This window comes from Theropithecus gelada, chromosome 15, assembly GCF_003255815.1.
Source record: "Theropithecus gelada isolate Dixy chromosome 15, Tgel_1.0, whole genome shotgun sequence".
Lineage (NCBI taxonomy): Eukaryota > Metazoa > Chordata > Mammalia > Primates > Cercopithecidae > Theropithecus > Theropithecus gelada.
In genome coordinates this window covers 4375061-4391367 of record NC_037683.1, presented here as the reverse complement: position 1 = coordinate 4391367, position 16307 = coordinate 4375061, and the positions used below count along the sequence as shown (strand labels likewise).

General features: G+C 59.4%; 1 protein-coding gene across 3 annotated transcripts in view; it reads right to left on the bottom strand.

Moving 5' to 3' along the window:
- VAV2 (vav guanine nucleotide exchange factor 2) overlaps positions 1-14843 on the bottom strand; it is a 234561-nt gene extending 219718 nt beyond the window's left edge. For all 3 annotated transcript variants that reach the window (XM_025360220.1, XM_025360221.1, XM_025360222.1), the window contains exon 1: positions 14122-14843. In XM_025360220.1, coding sequence (XP_025216005.1) covers positions 14122-14325 — 204 coding nt within the window. In that variant the 5' untranslated portion in view covers positions 14326-14843. The remainder of the gene's footprint in view (positions 1-14121) is intronic.
- Between the last annotated feature and the right edge of the window lie 1464 nt (positions 14844-16307).

The following is a 16307-nucleotide window of genomic DNA, read 5'->3' as shown; positions in this document are numbered from 1 at the left end:
TGCCACTGCACTCCAGCCCGGGTGACAGAGCGAGACTCCGTCTCAAAAAAGAAAAAAAGACTGACAAATGAACCCCACAAAACAGAAACACGTGTTTCTAGCAGCATCAGGATTGTAAAACCTGCAGCTGCCACGCGCCGGGAGACCTAACTCAGGGGCACGGCCGCTCAGTCTGGCCCGAAATTCAAGCTCCCACTGTCCAGACCATCCCCTCTGCGACCCTGTATTTGTTATTCTTGTTTATCTTTTGGATTCAGAAGCCAAACAGCGTCCGCAGCGCCAGGCAAAGAGTCCTTCAGAGCACAAAGCTTCAGGGGACCAAAAACCGGGCACCTGAGCATGGGGCTTGCCCCGGTGAAGGGGGCTCATCAGAGCTGATGGGGGCAGGGTGGGGGAGTTTGCTGGGTTTAGGGTCTCCTCCAGCCAGCTCCTGACCCCAGTGTCTGCAGGTCTGCAGGTCCCGGAGCGCCCACCCCAGAGGTGTCAAGTGAGCATGTGGTGGGGGGCACCAAGGCTTCAGAAGAGCTTCTGTGCCAGGGGTGGGGGCGTCGGAGAGGTGAGCTCTTGGCTCCACCCTGCAGGGGTGGGGGGACATGTCAGCTGAGCACTTCCCACTTGCCAGGCACCAGGCTGAGGGCCGCGTCCTCAGCCAACCCCTGGGAGGGGCTCCTAAAATAGCCCCTTTGACAGAGGAGGATACAGGGCCCAGAGAGGCGCCATGGGACAGCCACGAGGTGCCGAGGCAGGATCTGAAAGCGGGTGTCAGAGGCTCAACGCTGTGCCGTCTCCACCCTAGGAATGTGTCGGCCACCCAATGCCCAAACACACACGAGGCCAGGCCCGGAGATGGGTCCCCAGGCAGGGGCTGCATAAGGACAGCTGGGCTCCCAGGGCAGCAGGAAGGAGCGGACGCCGCAGCCATCCGGAACTCAGACAAAGGATGTTGACAGGGCAGGAGGATGAGCCAAAGGAGACTTCCTGCAGCAGAGACGCAGAGCCCGGAGCCATGGCCACCGGCGGGACAGGCAGCCTGGCACTGACCCGGGCCCAGGCACGCCTCCGGCCATGTTCCAGAGCCCCACCACTGACCTGTGGCCCACGAGGACCTCCTGCTGTCAGCCTGCTGACTTTGTCAGGGCCTCACGCTCCCCAGCAGGCCCCAGCTGAACTCACTCAGCTGAAACAGCATTCAGGGAGCACAGGTGCTAGTGGTGAGGGGAAGGCGGCGCCAGCTGCACACACCACCGCCTTGCCACCTCGTCAGGGAGCCTGCTGGAGTCACCTGAAGGCGGCCCTGCCTCCTGCCTGCCTTCTCTCTCATCTGAAAGTACCATCTTCCTTTCTCTGTTCATCCTTATTCTGCCCCTTCCAAAAAGCCAGCAACACAAGCACAGGGCTTCTGCCTCTGCTGCCCAATGCCACAAGCTGGTGCGCGGCAAGCAGAGTGGGGTGGAGGACAGCTGGGCCGCCGGCCACCTGGGAGCAGGAGGAGCAGGAGGCCGGGAGCTGTGTGGCCAGAGGGCAGAGCCAGTCAGCCCTGGGGCCATCTCTGGCCTCAGGCACCTGGTTCTCTGTCTCCCAACCTCCCACCAACCCAATGGGCCGTTTTGCTGGTGGAGGGGGGTGCTCCAGAGGCAAATGGTGCTCCAGAGGCAAGAGACCTGCACGGGCTGGCACGAGGCCTCGGCCCCCACACAGCTGCGTGATCTCAGACTGGTCCATCACCTGTCCCCTCCTTCATCCATTAACCGGGGCAGAGCGGCCCCCACCTGGTGCTGCGCAGGGTCTTCCGAGGACCAGGGGAGGTGCCAGTGCTGGTCCTGAAACAAACCCATCCAGAATAGAGAAAGGGCATGTGTCAGGGCAGAGGGGCCCTGGCAGCAAGATCTTTCCCCAGGACACTAGGGTGCTGCCCCCAACTCTGACACCACAGAGGCTGATCACCACCCAGTTGCCCTGCCAGCCATAGGGCACGCCCACCTCTCTGGACCCTTCTATCACGCATCTCCCTGGGTCTCAGACTCATCACTGCTGCAGGGAAACACCATCCCCTGCAAGGCAGAGGGAAGGACACCAAGCAGGTGGCCCGGTGCCAGCCAGGTCGAGCTCTGCAGTGAGCGGCGGCCGCTGCCTTATGTGTCTAATCATCAGAGCTGCTGGCATGCAGCGTCCTCTGTCCCAACTGCTGCTGGAACATGGATTTCAGAAATCGCAACACCCCTTCCAGCAATGATCCAGGATGAAGCAGTGCGGCGGCACCTGCAGCCTGTGGCCACACAGAGCCCTCTCTGCAGAACAACCACCTGTCTCCAACCCTTAGCTACCAAGAGCCATCTACTTTTCAGAGCATCTCAAGTACCACCTCCTTCAGGAAGCTTTCCACCATCACCCTGCCCCCAGGGATCTAAATACCGCATTTGCTGAGGACTGGCACAGCCTGCTGTTGACCCTGCCAACGGCAAAGCCTGCACGTGCCCCGCCTTCTACCCAGTCCAACCCAGGAGGCCCTGCAGGGAAGCAGGAGATGGGGTGAGGCCCCTTCTTCAGCGTCCCACGTCGCCGGCAGGTTCCTCCTCACCCATGGTCCTCATGTGACTATTAACAGCTCCCTTCCCCATCTCAGACTTAGGTGTTGCAGGACCATCTGGCTCACCTGATTCTGCTTGCCCCAGAATGCCTCCTTCTGCAGACAGGCGCTGGTGACCACGACCACACCCCACTACACCAGTGCAGTGTCCAGGTGCCCCCAGCAGCGTGCCCAGGGCTTCAGCTTCCACTTGGCAGCCAGAGGGGAGGGGAGGAGAGGTGGGTGGTAAGGCAGCAGCCCCAGGAGGAGAACCGCTCCCTCAGGCCGCCCGCTGCACCCAGCTCTGATGCTGAGGGAGGACAGGCAGCGGGCGAGGGCCGGTGCCCTTCACTGGGAGTGAGCCGCCAGGCTCGGGGTGAGGGTGCCATGTCCTGAGGCTCAGTGGGGCCTGCCGTGGGGTAGAAACTGTGCTGGGTGCCAGGCACACACTTTCTGCATCAAATCTTTCCAAGAGTCTGCAAGGTGGCCACGGTCATCCCATTTCAGACAACGAGGCTGAGCTCGAGGGACACGGCCACCATTAAGATGCTAAGTGTGGCCGGGCGCGGTGGCTCAAGCCTGTAATCCCAGCACTTTGGGAGGCCGAGACGGGCGGATCACGAGGTCAGGAGATCGAGACCATCCTGGCTAACACGGTGAAACCCCGTCTCTACTAAAAAATACAAAAAACTAGCCGGGCGAGGCGGCGGGCGCCTGTAGTCCCAGCTACTCGGGAGGCTGAGGCAGGAGAATGGCGTGAACCCGGGAGGCGGAGCTTGCAGTGAGCTGAGATCCGGCCACTGCACTCCAGCCCCGGCTACAGAGCAAGACTCCGTCTCAAAAAAAAAAAAAAGATGCTAAGTGTGGCCGAGCAGGCCAGTGTGGTCCCCACTGCCGCCCCTGCGGGCCACTCATCGTGTCTCCAAGCACTTCCAGTGATCTCTTTCTGGCAGTGTCATTCCGGACATGAGGAGCCCGGCCTCCATCAGGAAAATGGGGCTGAGAGCTAAGTCCCCTCTAGACTGCCCAAGGGTGGGGGCTGGGGTCATGGAGGCGCTCAGTCCGCTTCCCGGCACAACAAGGGCCTGGGAGAAAGCTCTGCTCTTAATGATCGCTTCCTGTTTGACCAGCCCCTGCCAAAAGCTTTAGATACAAATGGAACAGTAAACACAACAAACGGTGCGACCTGGAAGGGGAAAGTCCGGGAGACCAAGAGCCCTTGTCAGGGGGCCCGAGCAGGCCTGGGGGGCAGGAAAGGTTTCCCAGGACAGGCCTCTAAGCAGACGGCAGCAGTGAGCCAGGCAAGAGGGTTCCCCTTCAGGAAACTGCAGGGGAAAGGCCCTGAACTGGGAGGCACAGGAAGGCAGTCAGCGTGCCTGAAGCTGGGGCACGGAAGGCCAGGGAGACTCGGTGGGGGTGACATTAGGCACGGGGGATGCCTCCAGGGTGGCAGCGCCAAACCATGCGTGGCTGCAGCACACGTGGCCGCAGACAAGGCTGGTGGGGCAGGAGGCCGAAAGAGGGGCAGGTGGGACTGGGCGCAGCCGACTCTAGCTAGCGGGGCAGGAGGCTGCAAGAGGGACACCTGGGATAGGGTGCGGCAGACCAGGCTGGCAGGGCAGGAGACGGCAAGAGGGGACCTAGGACAGGGTGTGGCAGACTCTGGCTGGCGGGGCAGGAGGCCGAAAGAGGGGACCTAGGACTGGGCGCAGCAGACTCTGGCTGCCGCTTGGTTTTACAGGGCCCGCCGCCTGGTTTTGGAGGGCCCACTGCCTGATTTCATAGGGCCCACTGCCTGGTTTTGTACATCCTGCAAGCCAAGAAATGTTTTTATGTTTTTGTTGTGTTTTTTGTTTGTTTGTTTTTGAGATGGAGTCTTGCTCTGTCCCCCAGGCTGGAATGCAGTGGCACGATCTCCGCTCACTGCAAGCTCTGCCTCCCGGGTTCACGCCATTCTCCTGCCTCAGCCTCCCGAGTAGCTGGGACTACAGGTGCCCACCATCACGCCCGGCTAATTTTTTGTATTTTTTTTAGTAGAGACGGGGTTTCACCGTGTTGGCCAGGATGGTCTCGATCTCCTGACCTCGTGATGCGCCCGCCTCGGCCTCCCAAAGTGCTGGGATTACAGGCGTGAGCCACCGTGCCCGGCCAAGGTTTTTATGTTTTTAAATGGTTGAGCAGGTTGGTGGGGGAAGCATAAGAATAATATTTCATGATATGTGAAAATGATATACATTTCAAATTTCATTCTACAAAAATAAATTTCATGGGAGCATCGCCACACTCCTCCGTTTACAGACTACCCAGGGCTGCTGTCGTGCTGCAAGGGCAGACCTGCTTAGTCTGGCTCACAAAACCTAAAATATTTACCATCCAGCCCTGCACATGGTAACATCTGCCGCTGCCTGCTCTAGGAGAGGGACGGCAATGGCTGGGCTGGGACACTGGGAGAGACCTCCGCCTGCTTTAGGAAAGAGACGGCAGTGGCCAGGCTGGGACGCCGGGAGAGAAGAAGGTGACTTCAGGGGCAGTCAGGACGGAGGCCTGCTGGGGCCTCAGCTGGGGGCTCAGGTCTGGGCATCTGCGTAAAGCCAGGGTCTTCCACACCGGCCCCACCGGATTGCCAACGCTGTCCCTGTCCTGGGAATCCCACCCCTCAAACTGGGAAGCCACAGCCCACAGACATGGCCTGGACACAGGGACGAACATGTGTCCTCACAAGTCACCTCAAAAGAGGGCACCACGCTGCCCACCACCCAGGCCAGAACCCAGTGTCCTTCCAGGAAGGCCAGAAAGATTTCCTCCAGGGAGGAGACATCCTCATGACCTGGGCCTCAGAGCAAGAAAAGGCTCCACAGAGGCACGGGGGTGGGCCGGACGCTCACCCACGCCAGACCCCCAACAAGGTCCTGCCTCCAGAAGTCCACCACCCTGACGCCAGGGCCCCGACCCATCTCCAAGGCCCAAACCGCAGGCAGATGCAGGTCACTCTCACAGCGGCCTCCACACCTCACACCCAGCACTCCTCCCGGTCTCATCCTGCCCCACACCAAAGCCAGGGTTTTTGCAATCGCAACACTCGGCAGAAATCTCTTATCTTCGCCAATGCCAGGTTTTGCCCTCCTTGCGGCCTGGGGTCCTTCTTGCTGACCCCAGGCCTGAGCCTGGGATCCTGCTTAACATAGCCTTCAAGTCCCACTCCCGGTGAGTCCCTGTCACTAACAGCCAGGGCTCCCACCCCACCCCACCCCACCCCATGCTCCCGGGCTCCTGCCCAACGGGAATGCCAGTGCTCGCAACATGAATGTTTCTCACCTTCATTTTCATTACTGTCCCTCCAAGGAGACTTTTCAGATACTTTTCCTAATCTCCCTCCCTGCATGAAATTTTAATACTGCAGATGCACTGTTTCTGTGGGTTTTTTGTTTTGTTTTGTTTGAGATGGAGTCTCGCTCTGTCGCCCAGGCTGGAGTGCAGTGGCGCGATCTCGGCTCATTGCAAGCTCCGCCTCCCGGGTTGACGCCATTCTCCTGCCTCAGCCTCCCAAGTAGCTGGGACTACAGGCGCCTGCCACCTCGCCCAGCTAGTTTTTTATATTTTTTAGTAGAGAGGGGGTTTTACCGTGTTAGCCAGGACGGTCTCGATCTCCTGACCTCGTGATCCACCCGTCTCAGCCTCCCAAAGTGCTGGAATTACAGGCGTGAGCCACTGTGCCCGGCCTGTTTTGTTTTTTCTTTTGAGACGGAGTCTCGCTCTGTCACCCAGGCTGGAGTACAATGGCGTGATCTCGGCTCACTGCAACCTCCGCCTCCCAGGTTCAAGCGATTCTCCTGCCTCAGTCTCCCAAGTAGCTGGAATTACAAGTGTGCACCACCACACCCGGCTAATTTTTTGTATTGTTAGTACAGACAGGGGTTTCACCGTGTTGGCCAGGCTGGTCTCAAACTCCTGACCTCAGGTGATCTGCCTGCCTCGGCCTCCCAAACTGCTGGGATTACAGGTGTGAGCCACTGTGCCCGGCCTGTCTCTGTGTTTTGTGTGGCATGCACATCTGTAGTTTATTCACGAAAATAAGATTTCTTCTGACTGCAGTGGCTCATGCCTGTAATCCCAACACTTTGGGAAGTCAAGGCATGAGGATTGCTTGAGCCCAGGAGTTCAAGACCAGCCTGGGCAACATGCAAGCTCTCATCTCTACAAGAAATTAAAACATTAGCTGGGCGTGGTGGCACACGCCTGTAGTCCCAGCTACTTGGGAGACTGTAGTGAGAGGATTCCTTGAGCCCAGGAGTTTGAGGCTGCAGTGAGTCATGATCACACCACTGCTCTTCAGACTGGGCAACAGAATGAGACCCTGTCTCTAAAATAATCCATAAGAATAATATTTCTTCATCCCCAAAGATTTGATTTTCACCCCCTCAAAAGCAGTAATGCCCCTGTTGAAAACGCAGAGGTTATCAGCATGGCCAGTGTGGCGAAACCTCATCTCTCCTAAAAATACAAACATTAGCCAGACGTGGTGGCACAAGCCTGTAGTCCCAGCTACTCAGGAAGCTGAGGTGCTATAATTACTCGAACATGGCCGGCAAAGGTTGCAGTGAGCCAAGTTTGTGCCACTCATTTCAGCGTGAGGGACAAAGGGAGGCCCTGTCTCAAAAAAAAAAATAGCATAGGTTAAGTAAAATATATTATTATAATTAGTGCTACACATTTCTTTTTGCTTTTTTATTGCAACCACCAAAATTCTGAAAATATAGATGTGGGTTACATTATATTTCTATCTGGCAGCACTAATATAGACAGAAAACAAATACACATGTCAACATGTGTAGACATATATGGATACAGAGACACATACATAAATGAATACATACACACACATACGCCAATTCCCCAGGTGTGAACACTGACAGTACCTGGAAGCGGGGAAACCCCAGCAGCACTGAGCACACCTCATCCAACCTTGCCTTCTTTTTTTTTTGCGAGGTGGGGGGAGTTGGATTTTTTTTTTTTGGAGATGGAGTCTCATTCTGTCACCCAGGCTGGAGTGCAGTGGTGCGATCTCCACTCACTGCAACCTCCACCTCCCGGTTCAAGCGATTCTCCTGCCTCAGCCTCCCAAGTAGCTGGAACTACAGGCAACTGCCACCATGCCCGGCTAATTTTTGCATTTTTAGTAGAGACGGGGTTTCACCACGTTGGCCAGGCTGGTCTCAAACTTCTGATCTCAAATGATCTGCCCGCCTCGGCCTCCCAAAGTACTGGGACTGCAGGAATGAGCCACCATGCCCAGCCCTGATCTTGCCTTCTAAATACCCCTCTCCACTACCAAGGAACCAGAGCTCCTTGGACAAACAGCTGGTTCCTAAGCTGGGACGATGGAAATGCAAAGTGAGCCTGGAACATCTTGTGCCAGGAAGTCAGGCACGGTATTCACATGTCCTCTGCACTCGAAGAATGATGAGGACGAATCAAAAGACACAGGGAAGCAAAAGGCGGTGTAACACGGTTCTCACTGGCCAAACCTGAGACTGTGTGAGCATCAACATAAATAATGATGGTAACAGGTTATATGCATGGAGTAAAATAGGAAACCATAACTCAAACTGGAAACACGGCAGGAAGGGACAGAATGAGGGAGGGAGAGAAGAAAAAGAAAAGCAGAGATGGATGAGAAGAAAAGGAAGAAAAGAATGAGAGAGATGAGCAGAGAAGGATAAGAGAGGAAGGAAAGGAGGGAGAAAAGGAGAAGCAAATAGCAAGATATTTATATTGACTCAAAGTATCTTCTTTAAGTATGTGTTAAGGGCAAAGGGAAGCCAAGTAACTTTGCAGTGAAATCAAGCAAACTCCACCTTAACAGAGTAATTAAACACAACATCACCCGCAATGGGGCACATCCAAGCCTCGTGCCAACTGCTAGGAGGAAGCAGGAAGGACGCAGCACGGAGGCTGAGCTAGGCCCCTACAGGTGCATGGCCTGACCCTGCTGATGGGGGAACATTCTATAACCAAAGGAGGCTGTAACCTTCCAAAGAGTCAAGGTCATGAACATCAAAGAAAGGCTGAGGAACGGGCCCAGGTTGACAGAGGGGGACACAGCCACCGGCAGCCCAGGGCCCTGAGGCTGTTCTATGCCGTGAAGGGCATTTGCTGGGACAATTGTGGAGAAGCAGACGGGTCACGGATTGCTGCTGTTGGCTGGATGGGGATGGCGGTGCTGTGGTTACAGAGGAGCATGACCTTGTTTGTAGGAAACGCACTGATGCATTTGGGGTGCGGGGCATTGAGCCCCATACTTCCCCTCAAATGGTTCAAGTTACCTGTGCTGTACTTGTAACTTTCCTACGACTGAGATATTTTCAAATTTTTTTAGAAAATACAATCTATCCCCTGAAAAAGAAAAGGTGTCCCTGTCTGCCTCACAGCCAGCATTCCCTCCCCTGCTCCTGGCAGCCCTGTGTTTTGGACCCGGCGACACCAGCCAGGCCCCTTCTGCTGCCACCGGGAGCCCTTCGGGTATTTCCCTGTCGCTTTCCAGTTACCGAGCTCCTCATCAACATCCACTGGGGCCCTTGCACGACGAGAAGCCTCACGAGAGCGGGGACAGCCCCGGCCTGTTCTCCTCCCTCCCCTCACAGGCGCAAAGCCCGCGTGGCATGCGGCAGGGTTTTATTACTTATTTATTTATTATTTAATTATATATTATTTATTTATTTATTTATTTATTATTCCTCGAATGAAGGCGCAAGGTTCTGAGAGACCCAGAGAGGAGCAAGCCCAGCCATGGCCCTGCCTTGGAGGGGCTCAGACCTGGAAGGGGGGCAGCCACACAAAGGCGCTCCAGACACACTCGGTCCCTCGTTAGGATCGAGGTCCCTCGTTACACTCTCCAGCTGTCCAGCTGCTGAGTGTTGCAGAACGAGCAGCAAGGGTACTGTGTAATGAAGCAAAAAGCGGACAGGACGAGGCCAGAGAGACCCCAGAACAGCGAAGGAGTGAGACGGAGGTTCGAAGCGCGTGCAGGACAGGGTGGGAAGAGGGTGAAACCCAAGGAGGCTGCCAAGGGGAGGCAGCCCCGATACCAGCTCCTACAGGAAGAACCAGGCTAGAAGGAGAGAAGGTCTTCCAGCAAGCGCACAGCTCATGATGGCACACATCAAAAGGCCCTGGAGGGGGATGCCAGGCTGGCGTGTCTGGGAAGAGGCAGGGAGCACAGGGAGTTGAGGCGGAGGTTGGGGACAGACTCTGGCAGGCCCGGGGCCAAGCCTTTGCGTGGTGTTCCAGCAATGGCTGCCTGATCTGTTTTACGGGGAAGAGGCCACCAGGGCAATGTGGGCAAGTCAGAGGCTGGGCGGGTGGTGCCCTAAGGGTGCAATCTGCAGATGCTGGCACAGGCAACCTCGGGACCTCCCAACCGAAGCTGTTCCAGACATACCCAGTCTCTTGTTAGGGTCAGCAGATTGTGGTCATACCCAATTAGTTTAATTAAACCCATGGGGCTTCCAGGCACTTTGGATAAAAAATAAAATAAAATAAAGTAGATCCTGCCAGCTTCAGAAGAAATGACCAGGTGGGCAACTGGGATCTCTGTGACCACCTCCTAGCACCCGGTTCTGCGCACAGCAGGTGCTGCATAAATGCACACTGCTATGATGATCCATTAGGGCAAATAACCCAGCCTAGATTAAACTCAAAGTGGGAGGGGCGCTCCAAGTCCTCTGAAAATAGGATGTCACCATGAGAAGCCAGGGGCAATTCTGGAAGGAGGGAACATCATAGAGGCCTCCGGGCTAGACGGCCCCATATGCCATGACTGGCAAGGAGGTGGGAGACTCCCCAGCACGTGCCCTCGAGGGGCCCTGCAACTCACTAGCCAGGGATCACAGGCACCCACCCCCCATCCCAGCCACCCCTTGAAAACAGACACACACCATGACAACCCAAGAACAAGGCCAGGGACATCTCTCAGAAAGTCCGCAAGACAGCAAGCCAGCTTAGGAAGGTCTGCAGTCATCACTTATTTAAACAGTCTTGGGAGGGAGACTACAATCCCACTTACCGATCTGGGCAGGAGTGGCGGCGTGGTGAGGAGTCACTCAAGCTCTCCGAACCTTGACAGCCTCACCTATTAAACACAGGCGGCAACCCCCACCTAAGGTTGTGCTTAGGCTACAGCAGGGCAGGTAAGAAAGGGCAGATGTGATTTTTCTATGACCCAACCACCAAGGGTGGAGATGACCTCTTCCCTCCCATCCCCACCCCTTACGAAATATGAGTTTCAGCCAGGCGCGGGGGCTCACGTCTGTAATCCCAGCACTTTGGGAGGCTGAGGTGAGCAGATCACGAGGTCAGGAGTTCGAGATCAGCCTGGCCAACACAGTGAAACTCCATCTCTACTAAAAATACAAAAAATAGCTGGGCATGGGTGGGGCGCCGTGGCTCACGCCTGTAATCCCAACACTTTGGGAGGCCGAGGCGGGCGGATCACAAGGTCAGGAGTTCGAGATCTGTCTGGCCAACATAGTGAAACGTCGTCTCTACTAAAAATACAAAAAATAGCTGGGTGTGGGCCGGGCACGGTGGCTCACGTCTGTAATCCCAACACTTTGGGAGGCCGAGGCAGGTGGATCATGAGGTCAGGAGTTCGAGACCAGCCTGGCCAACATGGTGAAACCCCATATCTACCAAAAATACAAAATTAGCTGAGTGAGGTGGCACATGCCTGTAATCCCAACACTTTGGGAAGCCGACGTGGGTGGATCACCTGAGGTCGGAAGTTCGAGACCAGCCTGGCCAACATAGAGAAACCCCATCTCTACCAAAAATACAAAATTAGCTGAGTGAGGTGGCACATGCCTGTAATCCCAGCTACTCAGGAGGCTGAAGCAGGAGAATTGCTTGAATCCGAGGTGGAGGTTGCAGTGAGCTGAGACTGCGCCACTGCACGCCTGCCTGGTCAACAGAGCGAGACTCCATTTCTAATAATAATAATAATAATAATAGCTGGGCATGGTGGCACGTGCCTGCAGTCCCAGCTACTCAGGAGGCTGAGGCAAGAGAATCACTTGAACCCAGGAGGTGGAGGTGGTAGTGAGCCGACATTGCACCACTGCACTCCAGCCTGGGCGACAGAGCAAGACTTCATCTCCAAAAAGAAAAAAAAAAAAAGTGAGTTTCCCAGATAACAAACACCAGCCATACAGAGAAATGAAGTCCCTCTCCCAGCTCCTGTGTGTAGCCAGATGCAGTAAAGGGGTTTCTCCACGTGTGAACATACAGATGGGGCCGTCATAGCCAACGTGAGGGTTAAGGGAGCACCTGCAGCCATCCCTGTGCAGGCAACAGCCGTACAAAGGCGGCCCACCCTCCACGGGACAGAGGAGTGGAGGGCAAGGTCAGCCTCAGCTACACGGGGCCATACATGCCAGTGTCCAGGTGATGGTCATTTCATGGGCACTGTGCTAAGGGTGTGCCTTCTGTGCCTGCCCTTAGCAAATCCTCACAGCATGGCTAAGAGGGGACTGCTATGACTGTTCTCATGACACAGATGGGGAAACTGAGGCTCTGGAGGTCGTTGCCTACCTGGGAAGGGACAGTGCCGGCATTCAATCAGAGCAGAGAGCCACACAGATACACACCCATGTGGTCCTCCTACCGCCCAGGCCCCTACACACCCTCCACCCACCCAGCAGCAGGGCCCTTAGGACACTCCTCCACCAGTCTGGCAGCAGGGCCCCTACACACCCCTTCACCGGCTGGGCAGCGGGACCCCCAGACGCCCCTCCACCAGCCCAGCAGCAAGGCTCAAGGGGCCTGTATCAGGGTTCATATTGCTGCCTGGCCAATGGCTCCAGAGACCCCAGGAAGTCTCTGGCTTGAACTTCCAGTGCAAAGGCTGAGCCAAGCCACCTGCCACAGCCAGGGCCCCCTCTTCTTCCCATCTTCCCAAACCACAGCTGGGGAGGGGCAGCCCAGAGACCCAGCAAGTCCACGACCACAAGGTTGGGTTCCTCCCAAGCCTCCTCTGTGCTGACCCAGCTGCCCTGCCTCTGCCCTGAGCCCCAGCCTGCAAGCAGCCGGAAATCCTGCCCGAGCAAGTCAGCCTGGGCAGCCCCTGGAACTCACATCAAAGGCAGCCGCCTCGGTTCAAGGCCCAGCCCTGCTCCCCCACAGCTACCCTTCTCCTCAGTTTCTCCAGCCATAAAATGGAGTCCAGACTTCCCAGTCCCCGTGGGGCTCTGAGAACAGATCTGGGGAAGCCCGCTGCTGCGGTGACCGCCACCTGCACCTGACCACTGACACCCTGCGGGAAGAAGGGCTGACTCCCAGGGAGGCTCCTGAGGGCTCCTACTAAGCCGGTCCAGGCGGTGCTGGGTAATAATTACCCAGTGGGAAGGCGGCCCCTTCCCCTCAGGGCTTGCCTTTGTCAGCGCCCCCCCAACCCAGCAGAGAAGGGCCCGGTCTCCTAGGAAACGCAGTCACCACCAAAGGGCAGAGGCCTCGGCAGCCCAGCCTGGAATCGCTAGTGACTCACTCTCCCTCCTTCCCAGGAACCACGTCCTAAGTCCCACTGGTGAATGATCCCTCTCCACATGGAGTAGCCACTGCGCGCCGTGACGGGCTGCTGAGCTGGCTGAAAGGTGGCGCCTCGTTGGTGCTGGTTGGACCCGGCTGGCACCCCCTCTGCCTCCCCCGACCTCTTCTAAGCTGCTCCCAGTAAGGATTCCGCGACCCCCGGAGAAGAGGATGGAAGCCTCGATTCTGCTCAAGTCTTAGCCAAGTTCCCTTTAAGAGGCCAAGAAAAGCAGCTCCGTTCGGCGGGGCAGGCATTTTCCTGCCTGGCCCTGCGGCCGCACGCGTGTCTCCGCCGCGACAAAGGCCACACTCAGCGCCCGAGGGAGGGGTGGGGATGTTAGGAAAGCGATGGGGGCCAGGACCGGCGCCAAGTGGCCCTGGGGATCCTCGAGGCGGCTCAACCCGGGCCCGGGTCCTGGAAGAGGCGGAGGCCGGCGAGGGGGCGGTGCCCGGGACGAACCCAGCTCCCTCCGGCCCCGAGGACTCCCGCCCCGCGCCCCTCCCGGGCCCTCCAGCCGCGCCCCGGGCCGGCACAGCGACCGCGCCCGCTCTTCCACCGGCGTCCGGCCAGCAGGCGCGAGGCCCGAGGATGCGACCCACGACGCTTACACCCGGCTCGGCAGGCTCCCTGGGGAGTGAGGGGCCACTCGCAGGGCCCCGCAGAGCAAGCGCAGCGCGGGAGCCTCCCCCATCCCAGGCGGCGCAGACCGCGGAACCGCCGCACCGGAGCAGTGGCCGGGGGCGGGGGGGACGGCGGCGCGACCCAGGCTGGAGGGACTTTGGCCAACTTCGCGCCTCCTGAGGTCGCAGCTCGGAGGGCCGGGACGCGCCCTCCCGTCGCCCGCCCGCGTCCCAGAGCACGGCCGCCCCAGCCAGGGCGCCTGGGCCGCCGCCGCTGCGACCTCCGCGTTCCGTCCGCGCGTCGGGCAGCGCGAACGCCGGAGCCCTGGGGCCCTCCCGCCGCGCCGGGCGCTCACCTGGGACATCTGCGGCCGGAAGTTGATGTCCTTGAGGTCGATGGAGCCGGGGGAGAGGTTGTGCAGCAGCTGGCACAGGAGGACCCCGTCGCGCAGCGCCTGCGCCAGGTCGAAGACCACGGCCGAGGGCCACACCACCCGGTGGTTGGGCGGCAGGACCTTGCAGTCGATGAGCCAGCGGCCGCACTGCCGCCACTGCTCCATGGCACCCGCGGGCCCGACCGGCTCAGGGCAGCGCTTGAGCCAAAGTGCAGCGGCCGCGGGGCATCCCGCCCGCGCGCGCGGGGCTCAGGACCGGGGCGGGGCTTCGCGCGGGCTGCCCCAGGTCCCCCGCTGCGCCGCCGCGCGTCCCCTCCTCTTCCTCCTCCTCCTCCTCGGGCTCCTCTCGGGCCGCCGCTCCCGCCCACGTGCGGCCGCGGGGCGGGCAACGGGCAGCGCGCCGGATCTCCCCGCTTCACACGCGCAAGTGCCCGCGGGCCCCGGGCCGGGCTCCACGCAGCCAGTCGCCGCAGCGCTCCCCGATTCGCGCCGCCGGGCGCCGCATTCTGCGCTCCGGGCGCCCCGCGGCCGCCGCCGCCGCCGCTCCTGCCCCGCCCGAAACAAAGGCCCGGTGGGGTCGCTCGCTCCGCGCGTCCCGGGCCTGGGCCGTCCGCGTCGCCGCCGCTTTGTTCGCCCCGCCCGCAGTCCTCACGCCCGGCGCTGCGACTCGACGACTCCGCGGCTCAGCGGCTCCGGGGCGCTGGGGGCGCAGGGGGCGCGGCCACGGCCGGGCGGGGCAGGGGCGGGGCCGAAGCGCTCGTCTGGCACCTCCCCGCGTCCCAAGCACCGCCCCCGCCCCCGCCCCCCCACTTCCTGCCCCGGTACCGCCCGCGAAAGTTGCGGTGGGCGGGGGTTGAGGCGAAGGCCGGGGTCCCGGCGACTTTCTCCGAGGGCGCTCGGACTTTGGGGAGCCCTTCTCCATGGGGGAGCGACCTCGCCCTTGGAGTGATGGCCGGGCGTCCCTCCTGGGTGTCTTTGGGCCTCCGTGGAGGGCAGGAGGTGGTCCCTGTCGCGCTGGGCGCCCTCGCATGGCCGTTCGGAAATGACAGACTCGGGAGGGGGCACCGGGCTGGGCCGAAGCTTCCTGAGCCCCCTTGGCCCATCAAGCCGCCCCAGCGGGATACCCGAGGCTGAGGCCGAAGGCGCACGGACCAGGACTCCCAGAGCCCTCTTCCTGTCCTCCGCCCTGGCCGGGGGCCCACAGGAAGACCCCCCGACGCTGCATAAAGGCCAGGATTCCCCAGCTTTTGGCCCAGAGTCCTGGCCACTCGCAGCTGCCCAGCGGGCAGTTCCTGGCGTCCAGGACGGAATGCGTGACAGAAGTGAGGGCAGGAAGGTGCTCTCCGGCCCAGGGTCGCAGCCGGCCCCCGTGCTGATCCGCCCTGATCTCCCTTCTGGGCCACACCCTGGGTGGTGGGGGCGCGTTCTGTCCAGCTGGCAACGTGTGACGGTGGGAGGGGCTTCAAGGACAAACAGATTCTGCAATAGAAATTATATGGATCCTGGCTCAGCTGCCAGGAACCGCGGGTGTTCACTGCTGATTCACTGGGGGACCCCGGGCAAGTCCAAGCCCTTCTCTGAGACTAGCTCAGCCCCGGAGGCTGGGGTGCAGTTTCTGAGGGCTCCCACCCTGGACTCCGGTGGAATCCTGGGCCTGTACGAGCTGGGGCAGCACTGGGCAGCCCCCGGACCCCTTACCCCTTGGCTTCCTTGTGCAGGGGCCGGAACAGGGGGATGCGAGGAGGGAGCCCAGAGAGGGTCCCCTGGGCCCAGGGCCTCCGATGGGGCTTCTGTCCCGGAAATTAGCCTCTGCAGAGAGTCAGATTCGCCCCTTCTCCACTTGAAGTGGAAGCAGGGGGTCCCAGCTTAGGGTCTGGCCTGCAGCGGTAAACTCAGGCCAGGTGACAGGTGAGCCGGTGGCTCCCCTCTCTTGCCCTTCCCCGAGGAAGCAGCAGTGGGCACCTTTAGGGCAAGAGGGAGAGCCTTGCTCACCGGAGGAAGATGGGGCAGCAGATTGGACCCATCAGCATCTCCCTGAGAAATCAGAAAGCCAGGAGTGAAACCTGAGCCGGCCCCTCCGGCCCCATCTGAGAGCCTGCGCTGATGCCTCCTCCTGCAAAGCCTCGACCCCTCGGCTCTAGAGTGGG